At 26.5% G+C, this 14,740-nt stretch overlaps 1 protein-coding gene across 2 annotated transcripts in view; it reads right to left on the reverse strand.

The window, feature by feature from the left end:
• Positions 1-14,740, reverse strand: part of LOC136072140 (terminal nucleotidyltransferase 4A-like) — a 52,276-nt gene that overhangs the window by 21,371 nt on the left and 16,165 nt on the right. Inside the window, exons 3-6 of one of the 2 annotated variants that reach the window (XM_065820667.1) lie at positions 11,854-11,900; positions 5,183-5,303; positions 4,977-5,072; positions 3,206-3,346 (exon numbers count right to left, since the gene is read on the reverse strand). In XM_065820667.1, the coding sequence (XP_065676739.1) occupies positions 3,206-3,346; positions 4,977-5,072; positions 5,183-5,303; positions 11,854-11,900 (405 nt within the window). The remainder of the gene's footprint in view (positions 1-3,205; positions 3,347-4,976; positions 5,073-5,182; positions 5,304-11,853; positions 11,901-14,740) is intronic. The other variant, XM_065820668.1, reaches the window with a different exon arrangement.

The following is a 14,740-nucleotide window of genomic DNA, read 5'->3' on the forward strand; positions in this document are numbered from 1 at the left end:
GCTCACAAACAACAACAAAACAAAAAGTTACGTCACTAGTTTTACAAACGCATTTCTCAGAATATTCGTCAGTATATAAGTTATTTATATATTATATTTGTATAAGTATATATATACTTACAATAATACATATTATATTTGTATAAGTCTATCATATATTTATTAAGTGTATAATCAAGTATATAAAATATTTTTCACTAGATAATATTTAATATATTCAGTTAAATTAGAAAGCAGTTTTCTATTTTGTACAAACAATGAATGCAGTCATTACTGCTAACAGATAGAATGGGATGTTTACTATTTTCAAAATGTTTTGTCATAATAATAATTGAAAATTTAAATGAAAAAAATTAAAACTTTATTGAATTTTGAAAAATCAAAAATTCACAAGATTTTGTAAAAACGTAAGATTATTTTGCTTTGCTGTTTTTAATTTTTCACACATCTTTTGTAAATAAAAGAAATATTCTTTTTTTTACTTTTATAACAATTATTTATTTTAAATTAATTTAAAAAATGTTTCTGTTGTTTAAAATGTCTGCAATCAAGCATGTTAATTCAACTCCAAAAAGGAAACAAAGTTATGTAGTCATATTTTATTAATGGTGATATTTCATCGTTTTTATTTAATATCAAAGCTGCAGTAACATACTATTTCCGGTAGATAGACAAATGCATTAACTAAAAAACCAAAGCTTTTTTGTCTGATTTCCTGACTTCACATGAAAAAAATTCAAACAAAAATCGTTTATCTTTTTCCTAGTACAAAGTAGTACATTTTTGAGTGAACCCCTCCCCATACTTGCATATGCAATTTATGGATGGCCTCATGGCAACCAATTTCCAACTCTGAATATGGATCTCGAAGACTTGATGGGGAGCGCACATAATCACGCTGGTTGATAACTCAGTATTACAAGCGCAAAATATCACTGGGCGATTTTATTCATCACATGCACCAGTAATATACTTATACATATAGTATACTTTACAGAAAAGTTCCTATAATAAATGTCAAACAGATAAAGCCAACTTATTTGATATAACTAGGACCAATGGCCTATTTTCTATGTCCTCTTTTGCTTTTTAAACAAACCTTAATATTAGTGTTTAGAAAAAAAAAATTTATTTTAACCAAATGTTTCAAAAACACCAAAAGAAATGCTAAGCAAGTGTTACCTATGTTAAAGATACATTTGTTATGTAAAAAATATTGAAAATAGTATTGCATTTTGTTAAAAAAAAAACAAAAGTTTTGAATCAATTTAAACTACTATTATTATTAACCGCTTACTATAATTTATTGGAGTTAAGAGGCCAAACTAAAATCAAGTTTAGATATAGTTGGATGTGTAACAGTTACCATGACCCGTATTGTCCTGAAAGCATTTTGTACAATATAATAATTTTTTGTAATTTTTTTTTTACAAGTGTATCATTATTTTTATTTTATGAATTTTATATATTATTCTATCTCATGAAAAGTATGTTTTTTGTTTCGTACATAAAATGGTATATTAATTATTGGCCATTTTTGCTTTTTTATATATATCCTTTGCATTTTTAAATATGTATTGATACCATTTATATTTTTATTACCTTTGTAATTACGATCTAGATAGTTTCCATTACATACCTTTTTAGTACCAATTTTCATCAAACAACAGCTATAATAATTTATAATCTTGCCAGTATAAAAAACAGATTGATTGAAAGATTTTGTAAATAGTTTGTTACAGAAAAGTTTCTATAAGAAATATTAAACAGATAGAGCTAACATATTTGACATAACTAGGTTTCATGACCTATTTCAGTGTCCTCTTTTGCTTTTTATATAAATATAATCTTAATGAAAAGGTTATATTTTATAATAGCTTTAAGTTTCCAAAAACATCCAGAGAAGTGTTACACAAATGTTAAAGATACTTTTATGTAAAAAAAAAATTGAAGTAATGGGTTCGGACCGCTAGTATTAGTGAATGATAGATTTAGAGAACTTAGTGATGATGATGGATTTTTGTGTTATATATATATATGTATTGTAGTTTTTGGTACTTTAGCCATCTTTAAATTTGTTAAAGAATTTGAGTCAAAGCACAGATAGTACTCAGTACACTATTAAATAGTCTAAATAATTTTTAATTACTATTATTAAACCCTAGGTAACTAAGGGCTTTAAATGTGGCCTTGCAAATGCACACCAAAAGTGCAAACAGGGACACCATCCATGTGCAACATGGCACTAGTAATACTCTGATATTTTGCAGCTATAGACGGAATCAGCTTTTCTGAGAACTACCACAGAGTTTGGGAAACCTGACTACCACCCAACCTTAGAACTATGAAAATGAGTTTTAAAGCTGTATCTTTATTAGGAGATAATATAATGAGTTGCCTAGTCATAAAAACATTAGTTGCTTAGTCATAAAAACAAAGACACAAGCAAGTCCAATGTATCAAGTCAAGAAGATCCAGTATTCAATATCCTAAACTGGAAACAATGTATGATAAATACATCTATGTCAGCCTAATAGATGAAGAAGGGGTGCCAGGCTGGTCAACAGATAGAATCTGTTTACCACTTAAGTTTTTGCCTAGGAGGCCTTCTACAATTCAGTAGCTGGACGCAGTCAACATCTGCCCAAGATGAGTATTTTTATCAAGACACTATCTCTAGCCTTTATTCAATCAAGAGCCCTAAGAAGGGAGTGTTTTCCTCCAAAGGAAGAGAAGCCAACTCCAAAAGTCAGTTGGCTTTTCTTAGCCTTTGTCTAAAAGCGTATCCTACAAGGCAGCAGGACATGAAGCAGGCTGTACTGGTTTACATGTTACAGTAGCAGGATGACCTGACCTGACGTTAATATATATATATATATATATATATATATATATATATATATATATATATATATATATATATATATATATATATATATATGCACACACGCATATATATACACACACATATATATACATACATACACACATAAACACAACTACAAACACACTTAATAATACTTAGATTTATGTCTTATACTTTATGTCTTATACTTAATACTTTTTTGACTAGATTTTTTGTCTGATTTATGTCTTATACTTAATACTTTTTAACTAGATTTTTTCAAAACAAGAATTGGAAAAAAATAAAATGATTTTTGTGTCAGGTCAAAATGTAGCTTACAAAAATAGAAAAGATTAATACCTGTAAAAAACTAACAGTTAACAGCATCAAGCAATAAGAACTTATTCCACCAGTAAAAACTTCATTTAGTTCTCGTTGGGCAAGAAAATATTTAAGGGTAAGATACAAATAAGGTAAAACTTTAAACTCTTTAATGTAACTCTAAATATAAAACAAAAATTAATAAATTTACAAATAAAAATAAATGAAAAATAATGAGTTTATTAAATGAGTTTATTTTTCAATTTCATTATAATTGACTTCACTAAAGTTTTTTAACACTAACCTCAAACACTAACCTTTAAAGAATCAATCAAGGTTTAAGGAAAAAAAGATTTTCTTAAAATTTCAACTCATTATCTTAAAGCATTCTAAAACTACAGCAATTTGAAACATTATGTCTTAATTTGAGCAATTTATTGTCTTTTTCAAAATAGTCTAATTTTTGAATAAAAAACCAATTAAATACTTAAATACTTAAAAATCAATCTGATGACAGTAATCAACCTTGATTTTCAAAAAAAAATTTTTTTTTTTACAAAAAATAATTATTTCTTGGACTTAGTTGGAAGTTATAAAAAAAAAAACTTTAAAAAAAAAATTTCAATATTAATAGAGCAAATAAAAGCAGAATACACAAGCAAATGTAAAAATTATAGGTGGTAGTCATCATTGATGACAAGTTTTGTAACATTTGGATTCAAAATTATAGAAGTTAGACCTCTTAAAAAAGCCTCCAGCCTTAGGTCCATTTTAGAATTGAAAAATTATCCAGGTGTCCAGTAAATTTAACACTTGAAACTTTTAGGAATTTATCTTAAATATAAGAAGAAGAAATACAGATAAAATAATGTTGGGATGTTTTGTAGCTGCTGAGATATCTGAACTTAAACTTTCTATCATTCTGAATTCTGGAATTCAAAGTTTGATTAATTATTCTTTTATCAACAAGGAATTTAAAAATAACTTAAAAGTTAATTATTTTTAAGCTGGGTTAAAAAAAATAGTGGCCAAGTATTACTTTATTTTATGATGATGCAATCTTTATTTTAAGTTATTGAATATGTATGATGCAAATACATTTTATTAGTTTTGATAAATGAAATAACATATTTTTATATTTAGATAAAATAATAACAATTAGATAAAACGAAGAGTTAAAATGAGTAACAAAATATGTAAATTTTTTAATGTTTTTAATTCTAAATGTTTTATTAAACTTTGATTTAGCCTTCTCCATTTAGCCAGTGCTTAAAATACCAGAGTTTTACTAAACTTTGAATTAGCGCTTGCCAAAAAAAAAAATGTTTTATTTTAAATTGCAACAAAACTTTTTTGTTCATTTGATTAAGTTTTATGAAAAAAAGCTTTTACTCACTTTTTCGAATAATAAAAAGAACAAACAGTTGCTAACATTCATCAAATTTATCTACTTGGTTCAAACATTTTCTACTCAAAATTTATTTTAACAATAATTTTAAGGTGTTTAAACTATAATTAAAGTAATAAAACCTTTTGAAGAAAGATATTTTTAAACACGAAATTTATCTCTTCCATCGTGGAAATAGCCACATATATATATATATATATATATATATATATATATATATATATATATATATATATATATATATATATATTCATACTAGCATACATAGCATAAACGCAGAGTGTCTGATTAACTTTTTTCTGAGTAACTTTTTTTAACTAACTTTTTGCCTGCATGTTTTTATTATTCATATAAAAATAGGAAATTGTGACTGAATATGTCTTGACTAATAAATAATTTTACCTTGACCATCTCTGCACTTTGTACTGCAGTATCTGTGTTAAAACTTATATCCACATGAACCCTGGTCTTCTTATCAGTAAGCTTTATTATTGGAACCTAGGTGAAAATAGAAAAACCCTAAAATAATTTAAATATTTAAAAACAAAAAAAGTTCAAGAAAAACATGAAAAGCAATGAAAAGTTCAAGAAAAACAATGGAAGTTTACAGAAGCTTTGTCAAGAACTTTCACAGTAGCAGCATCGGCAATATCATTTTGAATAAGTGCTTTTTCTAATGTGAACAAAGGTAATTTTTCCCATTTTCCGAAAACAACCAAATCAATATCACTAAATTAAAGCATAAATACATTTTAACAGTTGATACATAATAAAAGAGTTAATAAAATAATAAGAATTACAAATTCTAGAAAAATAATTAACACTTTGTATCACATGTGCCTAGGGCTTAAACCTAAACACATGTGATACAAAATGTTGGGCCTTTAAAGAAATCAATAAAATTATAAAGTTTATTTAAGATATGAAACCAGAGACCAAGAAAAAATAGACTTAACACAAGTGTGCTTTTGGGACTTTGTATCTCTTATTAACATTGATATTTATTAAAATTAAATATTTTTAAATGCATTATTTTGATAGGGAAAAAATATTGTGACCAGACAAAATTAAAACATTGTAAACATGTTTACATTGTTTTTTATTAAACAATGTAAACATGTTTACATTGTTTAATAAAAAAAAAAAAAAAAAATAAAGGTGACCAACAATCTTATTTTCATGTAGAACACCATAAATCATAGTTTTAATTAGCTTTCAAACTACGCTCTTCTAAGCAAAAAAGAGAATGTTGGCCTCACTTATAAAAATTTAAAAGATGTATAATACCAGTTATTATATTTCTTTAAAACAAATTGCTTTAATAAAATCTAAAAACTGAAAATATTTTATTTTTAGAATTTAGTGAAAATAATTTGCAAATTTGATATGCTGATTTTCAGTGAAAAAAAAATACTGCGTACATTTTTAGGAAAAAATTAAAAGGAAAAGCTAAAGTTTAATTATACATTTCACTTTGTTTCCAGTCTCCAATGACATAAATAAAATTGCTTTATAAACTAAAATGCAACACAAACATTTTATCATAATTAAAAAAAAAGAAAAAAAAAAGTAATACATGTATTATTATTAGTAATTATTAAAGTAATACATGTATTATTATTGAATACATGCATCCATTAATTAGATCAGATATTTTTATAACAAAAAAAAAAAAAAATTGTCCAATGTAAAGACTTTTTTTTTTGACAATTAGAGTAATTGATCACTTGATTTGTAATTGATTACTTGATTGAGAGTAATTAATTACTTGATTACTTGACTTTGAATATATTTGCATGTTTTTTTGACAATTTGAATTTAGAGTATTTATTTTGAAATATTTGAATAATTTTTAAAATGAAAAGATATGTTAAGCTTTACAGCAAAATATAATGTAAATAAAGGAGATATTAAAAAAAAAGAAAAAAAAAAAGATTGAAAATACAAATAAAAGTTTTTATACAGCTGTATTAAGGAGAAACATTACAACCTTTTTTCGTGTTACAACTTCGTATGGTTTTTATTTTGTGTGCCTTTGTTCTCTTTTATTTCTACCTCCATATCATGATCAAAGAAAACTATTATACTGTCAAACTTTGAAGGTATCGAAGATTTGATTGATGTGATATGGAAGACATAAAAAAAGAAGACTCCACAGAAGATCAGTTCTCTGATTACAACTTAGATTTTGGTAAAAAAAAAAATGAATGTTATGACATAGAATACTGACTTAGATAAAATTATTACCAATTTAAGGTGCGTTAAAAATTAAAAAAAAAAAAAATAGTTTTTCAACAAAATATAACTAAAATAATGGGAAAAAATGTGAATGAATTAATCAAACTGAACTTTGATTCTATTTCAGAAAACAAAATTTTTGTGCTGCAAAAACCTTGATTAAGGACTTGCTAATATAGCCAAAAAACTGAAAAAAAGTTTCAAAACAAGAATGGATGAGAGAATAGATCTAGTGTTAATGACTCAGATAATTTATCTACAGAGCGGAAATATACTAAGTTCTAACAATCATTTTATATTTTTCCTTCAAAAATGTGGCTACTTTATTTGCTTTTAGAATGGAACAAATACACAAATGTTTATATTAATGATGCTTCAAATACATCCACAAATGTTTATAGATGAGCATGTTAATATTAAGATTGCATTCTCATCTTTACTTGATGTAGATGATTCAATAGAAATAGCATAATGTGATGGATTGCAAAAAGAAATCCAAAAAGAACTGCGAAAAAGAACACAAAAACGCAATAAGTTTTATTTTAGATCCAAAAAACAAACACAATCATTGCTGAATTGATAAATATATTGGACTGAAGAAAGAATTTTGTCAATTAAATTCTTTCAAAAGCTGCGTTTTTTGCTTAATATTTTCAGTATTTACAAGCTTATTGGAAGATCCCTCAGGTGTATATTTGTGTAGATTCTGAAATAGTGCACAATTAAATACAACAGCCCCTTTATCAGCGTCTCCAAGAGATTTTCTTATTAGTAAGTGACCGGGCCCTGGCTAAAAATGGGACTTTTTGCAAACCTGGCCCCGCAAAACTACATGATTTAGCAGGGGTTGATAGCAAGGGCTAGAAAAAAATTGATAGTACAAAATATATTATAATTTTATGTTTAAATTTACTATTTATTAAATACTGGCATACATTTATATATTTTAAAACTCTGATTTATCTTTAACAAGATTGCAAGCAATCACAATTAAGAGTTACTTTAAAATAAAAAATAAGTTAAAATAGGAAATGTACAATTGAAGACTTAAAAAGTTGCAAGTTGTATAAAAAGGAAACCACGAAGATGGGTAAGGTATTTTTGATGTTCCAGAAAAAAAAACTGGAAGGGACAGATATAGTAAATACAACTTGTTGAATAAAAAGCTAAGCAAGAATGAGTTCTGGTTTATTGCAATAGAGATGATAGCTCATTTGAGCATTGACCATGATTGCATTAGTAGAAAAAAGAAAGAAGTACCCTTAAAGTTACTTGAAGTAAAGAAGAGGGAAGGCCTTCAAAAATAACTTTACTACTGCAGTTAGAAAGAAATAATTTAATAACCTCAAAAACATATAAAGAAACTAATAACAGAGTGAAAACTAATCGTAGGATAATTGGAGAGGTCAAAGAGATTTATAAAGCTATGAAAAATTGGAACCACTTTTAGCGCTTTTTAAAAGTTTAGCAAAAATTGAAGAGAGTTCTGGAGAACACTTTTTTAAGACTACGATCAAAATCTATTTTGGAGCATAAACTGTAGAAGTGTTTAATTGAGAATTAACTTTAGCATTGAAAGCTAGAGTGATTTCGATGTTTAGCAATGGGTTAAACTGTCAGGAAGAGTATGGCCATTATATTCAAGATTCAAATTAGAGTAAGATTTCTTTGCAAATAACTCTGCTTTATTCTCGGGAGAAGAAAAAAGATCAGATCCATGAATTAAAGATTAAATGTTAGACTTTAGTTAAGACTAACCAAAAGTCTTAACTAAAGTCTAACATTTAATCTTTATTTATAAACATTGTTGAAGACTAACAAAAAGTCTCGAGAACCTAACATCTGAGATAAGATACAAGATTTAGTAAAATGAAAATAAAAGAGCTCAACATTAGACAGGACTTTTTTACATTGGCTACTTGCAATAATAAAAGGACGTTTAAGAGAGGTGTTTTTGTAAATTAGATAAAAAAAAAGATTAATGTTTAATAAAGTAACTGCTCAAGATTGTGAAAAATGATGATGATGATGATGATGTTAATAATGATGATGATAATGATACTAGTGATGATCATCATCATCATTACGATGATGATGATGATCATCATCATTTAGTCTTCCTCTTTTATGCTGTTGATGATGATGATGATCATGATGATAACCATGATGATGATGCAAAAATAATGGATATAAAACTCCACTGTTTAATTATTTGTAAAGGTAGGAGGACTTAGTAAACTTTGAATAGTAATTTTTCTAATGCCAATATCACATTAAAAATACTCAATTGCATATTCTACCTATTTAGTCAGTTGATGTATGTACGGAAGCCCCTGGCAACAGGCTATTTCAATATGACTAGCTCTTTTTATCCTTATCTACTATTAATAGAACTATGTCTATTTTATCCTGGGTAATTCTTTTTTACAATAGCAAAGAAACCGCACATGACCCAGATATCATTATTACTATTACTAATATCCAAGCAGCCATGGCGCAATGGTTAGAGTTCTGGCTCAAAATCAAGAATGCATGATTCATGCCTTCCCAGGAAACACATGCGGTTTTTCGTCTTGTATGTTCAAGCATGAGTGTTTTATTTTAGACAACTCGGTCACAACCACTTGCAAGTTTTTTTTATATTAGGTGTTGCGGAAAAATTTAAGTTTCAAAAATAAAGAAAGCAACACTAACAAAATAGGAAATTAATATAAATTTAAATAGAAAAAATAAATAAAATAAAAAATATTTTAAATAATATGTACTCTGTTTTTATTTCTTTAAAGTAGTTGGTATTTTTAGCAACAAAATTTTATAAGGAAAAACAAAACAAAAATACAGTTTTAAGTTGACATTAAAAAGATTGATTTTCCTATATTTTAATTGTTTTTTAATTAAAGAGGAAAGCGAAAATATAAATTGCTATCTGTTTGTAAAATATATTTGTATAATTTTATTGAAAAAGTATATATTGTCTCCATATGAAAACGCCTGTGTAACGCATGTGTATACTTCAATGTATAACTTTTTTTTTATTATATAATTATATTTATTTTCTGATTAACTCTGCTATTATGTTTCCTTCTTGACTAGTAAATAAATTATCTAGTCGAGTAAATGAATTTTTTTTTTCCATACGCACACACACGGTTAGCTTGTTTGGGATAAGGCATTCACTTCAAAACGAAGAGTCCTTAACCAAATCCCACCAATGTCAATTCTTTTAAATTGTTTTTTATTTAAATATTGTTGGTCGTACATTTGCGTTGTAACCATCCATTTAAGCCTTTCAGTGTACTTTCTAAGTAAGGCGCACACACATGTATACATAGTTTTTAAGCTTTAATTAGACCATGTTGTCTACACATTTTTCACATAGCCTTAATTGCTTCGTATTATTTTTCTATTCTTGTACCCTTTTTTGCCCTGATCTTTTAGCGCTATGAAATGTTGGATACCTGTTGCTTATTCGGCTTTGGCTCAGTGCATTTAGTTTTACTTGCCCCAGGGTTGCTAAAAAACCAATTTTTTTTTAAAAAAAAACTAAAACCCATGGGTTTTTTTTTTAAAAAAAAACCATGTTTAGCCAACTTTTTCAATTTAAAAAAAAAAAGCATTAGTCATTTTACTTGAGTAAATTATATTTTCTATTAACTTTACTGCTGTAATTCATTAACCAATACATCATTATTTAATGTTCTGTATAAAAAAAACAAGCTTTGCAGCTTTTTCTACTTACATTTTTTTTAACTTGGAATGAACAAGCCCAAAAGTTGAAAAAATTCTTTTAATTCCAGCACTAGAAGTTGGTGCATTTAAAAAACCTTCAATATCCATGATAATGTTGCAGTCCAAAGATTTTAGAGATCTCCATCATTCTATTTATAATGCATTTTTAAAACAGATTCACTATACAAATAGCTTTTATCGAATGGAGCAGATTTGGCTTTCAACTTGAATATTATTGGTAACAAGTTCTTAAATTCTTTATCCGCTAAGGTCATTGCAGCTTCGTTTTCATTTTCAAAAAGATTAGATACTAAATATCTAGGATCTAGCATGTTTGTAAAGAAATGAGCATCACTGGCAGTCTAAAGATATCTAGTTTCCAATATATATATATTTTTTCAGTTGATAAAAATGATACCATATTTATCAGTTCTTTAAAATTTTCAACAGTGTCACTTATTTTTGTTTGATCTCTTTGCAATTTGTCTAGAGCAACTCCAATTGATTTTAATACTTTTAACAAATTAGTTTGGTTTAAATTTATATTTTTTTCGATTGGTTTAAACCATTTGGTTCAAACCTATCAACCCTGACCTGCCCCCTCCCTTTTGATCTAATATAAATGCGGTAGTGGTGTAGTGGTAAAGCAATTATTAATAATTGTTAATAATTATTTATATATCATTGATAACATAGTAAACCAAAAGGGAGGGTAGAAAAACTAAAAAAGATTTTGGATGAGGTGGAATACGAACCGCGGACCTTCCATCCACAAAGTTAACACCTTATCCAAATAGGCTATACGTGCATTCACCTATGTTCAAATAAATATAATTATATAATAAAATATAGGAAAATCATTCTTTTTAATGTCAACTTAAAACTGTTTTTTCTTGCTTTGCTTTATTTTGTTGCTGAAAATAACAACCACTTCAAACAAACAAAAATAAAAACAGTACACAAATTATTTAAGTTATTAATTTCTTTTTATTTGTTTCCATTTAAATTTATTTTAATTTCCTATTTTGTTAGCTTTGCTTTTTTGTTTTTAAAACAATCGGCATTGACCAAGTTGTCTAAAATAAAAGACTCACACGTGGTCATACAAAACCAAAAACCACACGCGTTTCCTGGGTTTGAGGTTTATATTTTTTATTTCTATTTTATATTATAGTTAGAACTAATGATTTTGAGATGATTTTGATAATAGAATTAATGTATCTGTACTTGATCAAACATATTTGATCCCAACCCTTATAGTTAGAATTAATTAAATTAAAGAAAAATTAATTCAATTTAAGTAAAGCAATACCTTGTTGGTAAATATATATTTGTACGAAAACTACCAAAAACTTCAATCTAAAAAAAAAATTTTGTTCTAAATAATTAAATGGATTTTTAAAATTTTAATTTACTCATGTTGAATCATTTGGCTACTAAGTTAAAATATGTGTTCCAAACAAACTTAAAGCAATGCTATTCTAAAAATTGCCATTCACTTTTTTAACTCTCTTAAAGTAATATCAAAAATCTAGTATTGTGAAGGTAAAATTTATCGCAAAATTTTCTGGAATTTGAGAACTTATTGCTTGGGAAATTTTTAAATATACTCTTAAAACTTGAGCATTTTGTTTTATCTTTTACATATAATAGATAGTACATATAATAGAATCAAATTTAACTATAATAGATAGTTATGGAATTTTTTAAAAAAATGTTTTCTTGTTAATAAAACAAGTAAGAAAACATAATATATCAGTGGTGTACACTGGATTTTTAGATGTTTGAGTTTTGACACAGGCATTGTGCTAACTCCAAAATTTTGTACTTTTATGCTTATATCAAAAAATAATGTTTTGCAAAGAATTGGGGCCATTAGTTCCAATCACCATAATTATTTGCAAAACATTATTTCTTGATATAAGCATAAACATACTAAAGTTTGGAGTTAGCACAATGTCTGTAAGTGTCAAAACTCAAACATCTAAAAATCCAGTGTACACCACTGTGTGTGTGTGTGTGTGTGTGTGTGTGTGTGTGTGTGTGTGTGTGTGTGTGTGTGTGTGTGTGTGTGTGTGTGTGTGTGTGTGTGTGTGTGTGTGTGTAAGTAGAAAATCACTTATCTAACTTTTTTTATTTTACACTGTGTTTCATTAATTAAGGCTTATCAGAAAAGCTGAAAGAAAAAAAAATAGTTTGATAGATTTTTTATTAATTTATTACTCCTCTGTTCTTTTAAGAACATTAACCACTTTTTTGTGCAGAACACACACAAATGAGTGCAACAGCAGAAAAAAGCTCTCCAAAACAGCTTCTTACAAGAGCTTTTGGTTTTCCAATCCATTTATTTTTTAACAACATTACTTATTTTATATAAAAACTTGACAAAAAGCTATAAAAGTATTTACTGCTAATAAAAAATGTTATATATATTCTTATTGTAATAGGATGATATTTAAGAACTATTACAATAATAACTCCACCATAAAAGTGACATATATAAAATTAATAAATATTTAAAAAATTTAATTCATTACATAAAATAAAAATTGTTATACAATAATTTAGAGTGTAATAATTTTATATTTATCAGTTATTTCTATCTAATCAAGAACAATTGCATTTCGATTTTTGCTCTTTTTTATTTTTTATTGCAACAACTGTGTCTTTTTTTATTCAAATTATTTTTTTTTGTACAAAAAAAATTATATTTTCGCGAGAGCTGCCAATTTTTCTCATAAACCATTTTAGGGGAGCTAAAGCTCTCGCTTCTGGCTGAGACCTGTATATATATATACATTTTTATTTCTATTTTATGAGTTTTATATTTTTATAGATTTTTTAAAGCTTGATTACACTAAAAGCTTTTATTCTTATCAGTGACTGATATATAAATATATTTTTTATTGTTTAAATTTTTTTTTTGTTGATAAAAATTAATAAATAAGGGATTAAGGTTATTAATAAACTGAGGTGGTTAGGAAAAATTTTCAAAAATTAATAAACATCCCTAATATAGTTATAAATATATACTTAAAGTAATATAGTTATAAATATATACTTGTTAAAATGTAAGTTTGTTAATCTGGTGCCTATAATTTTTAAGCACTGGCGTTACCACATTGACAGTTAGCAGAAAAACAATTTTATTCAATTATGCAAAAAAAAAGCGATAAAAAATTGCATTGAATTGCACTCAATTTTTCGATAAAAAGTAACTCACAATATATTGTACGGTCATTCACTCTATAAAAATTACAGCATCGCAATTACCTTACTAAATATTGCATTTGTAACTAAGCGCCCCCAATTTCTTGTCTGATTATCGAAATTTATCGCAATACCGAAATTAATCAAATTACAGTAACGTCAGTGCTTAATTCTTTTATACAATTCCAGATAAAGTCTTTTTTATGCAACTGTTATCAAAAAAATATTAATGATTCCAGATTAGAGTGTATAACCAGCAGAATAAATATTTAAAACTAAAACCCTTTTAAAACTAGAAACATGAAATAATGGCATTTGGTATAGTGTCTATTAAAAACAATGTTTTAGCAAGGCAGGACTCTAGCTTGGTTGGTGCAGCCGGCGTTTGACCTTTGTAAAAGGTCAAATCTGGTCATATTAGACCTCATTTGCTTGTCTTGCATCAAAGCATCTAAATTTTTTTTATTTATTACCCTATGATGAGGAAAACACAAGAGAACTTAGATAGCCACACCATAACATACAAAGAAAACATTATATTTCACCTATATATTTTTCTAAAAGTAATTACTTTTGCTAATAAAGAATATTTTTTTCAGTGAAATGGCGGGCAGGGTTGTATCAAACTTTATTGGAAAAATTAGATCACTACAGAAATCTCATGATATTAAATAGGAATGATCATGCTATGTTTGAAAACCACTCAGAAGTAGTTGTAAATTTTGGGTGGTTTTAAACCTTTTTTTTAAATAAAATTTGAAACCTGTAGTTTGAGAGAACTCAGTTTTTCTGTAACACACAAATAGGAAATGTTTGCAACTCCACTAAGCTATTGAATTTTTAATAATTCCAGTTTAATAAAATAAAACAGGAGCTGATTTAATATATGCTGGTAAAAATATGAAACATAGCAATTATAATCAAGAGTATATTTCAAAAAACCTGTAAAGGGTATTTAAAATTTTAAATAGCCGCAAAACTATAAACTG

Source organism: Hydra vulgaris, chromosome 15 (genome assembly GCF_038396675.1).
Source record: "Hydra vulgaris chromosome 15, alternate assembly HydraT2T_AEP".
NCBI lineage: Eukaryota > Metazoa > Cnidaria > Hydrozoa > Anthoathecata > Hydridae > Hydra > Hydra vulgaris.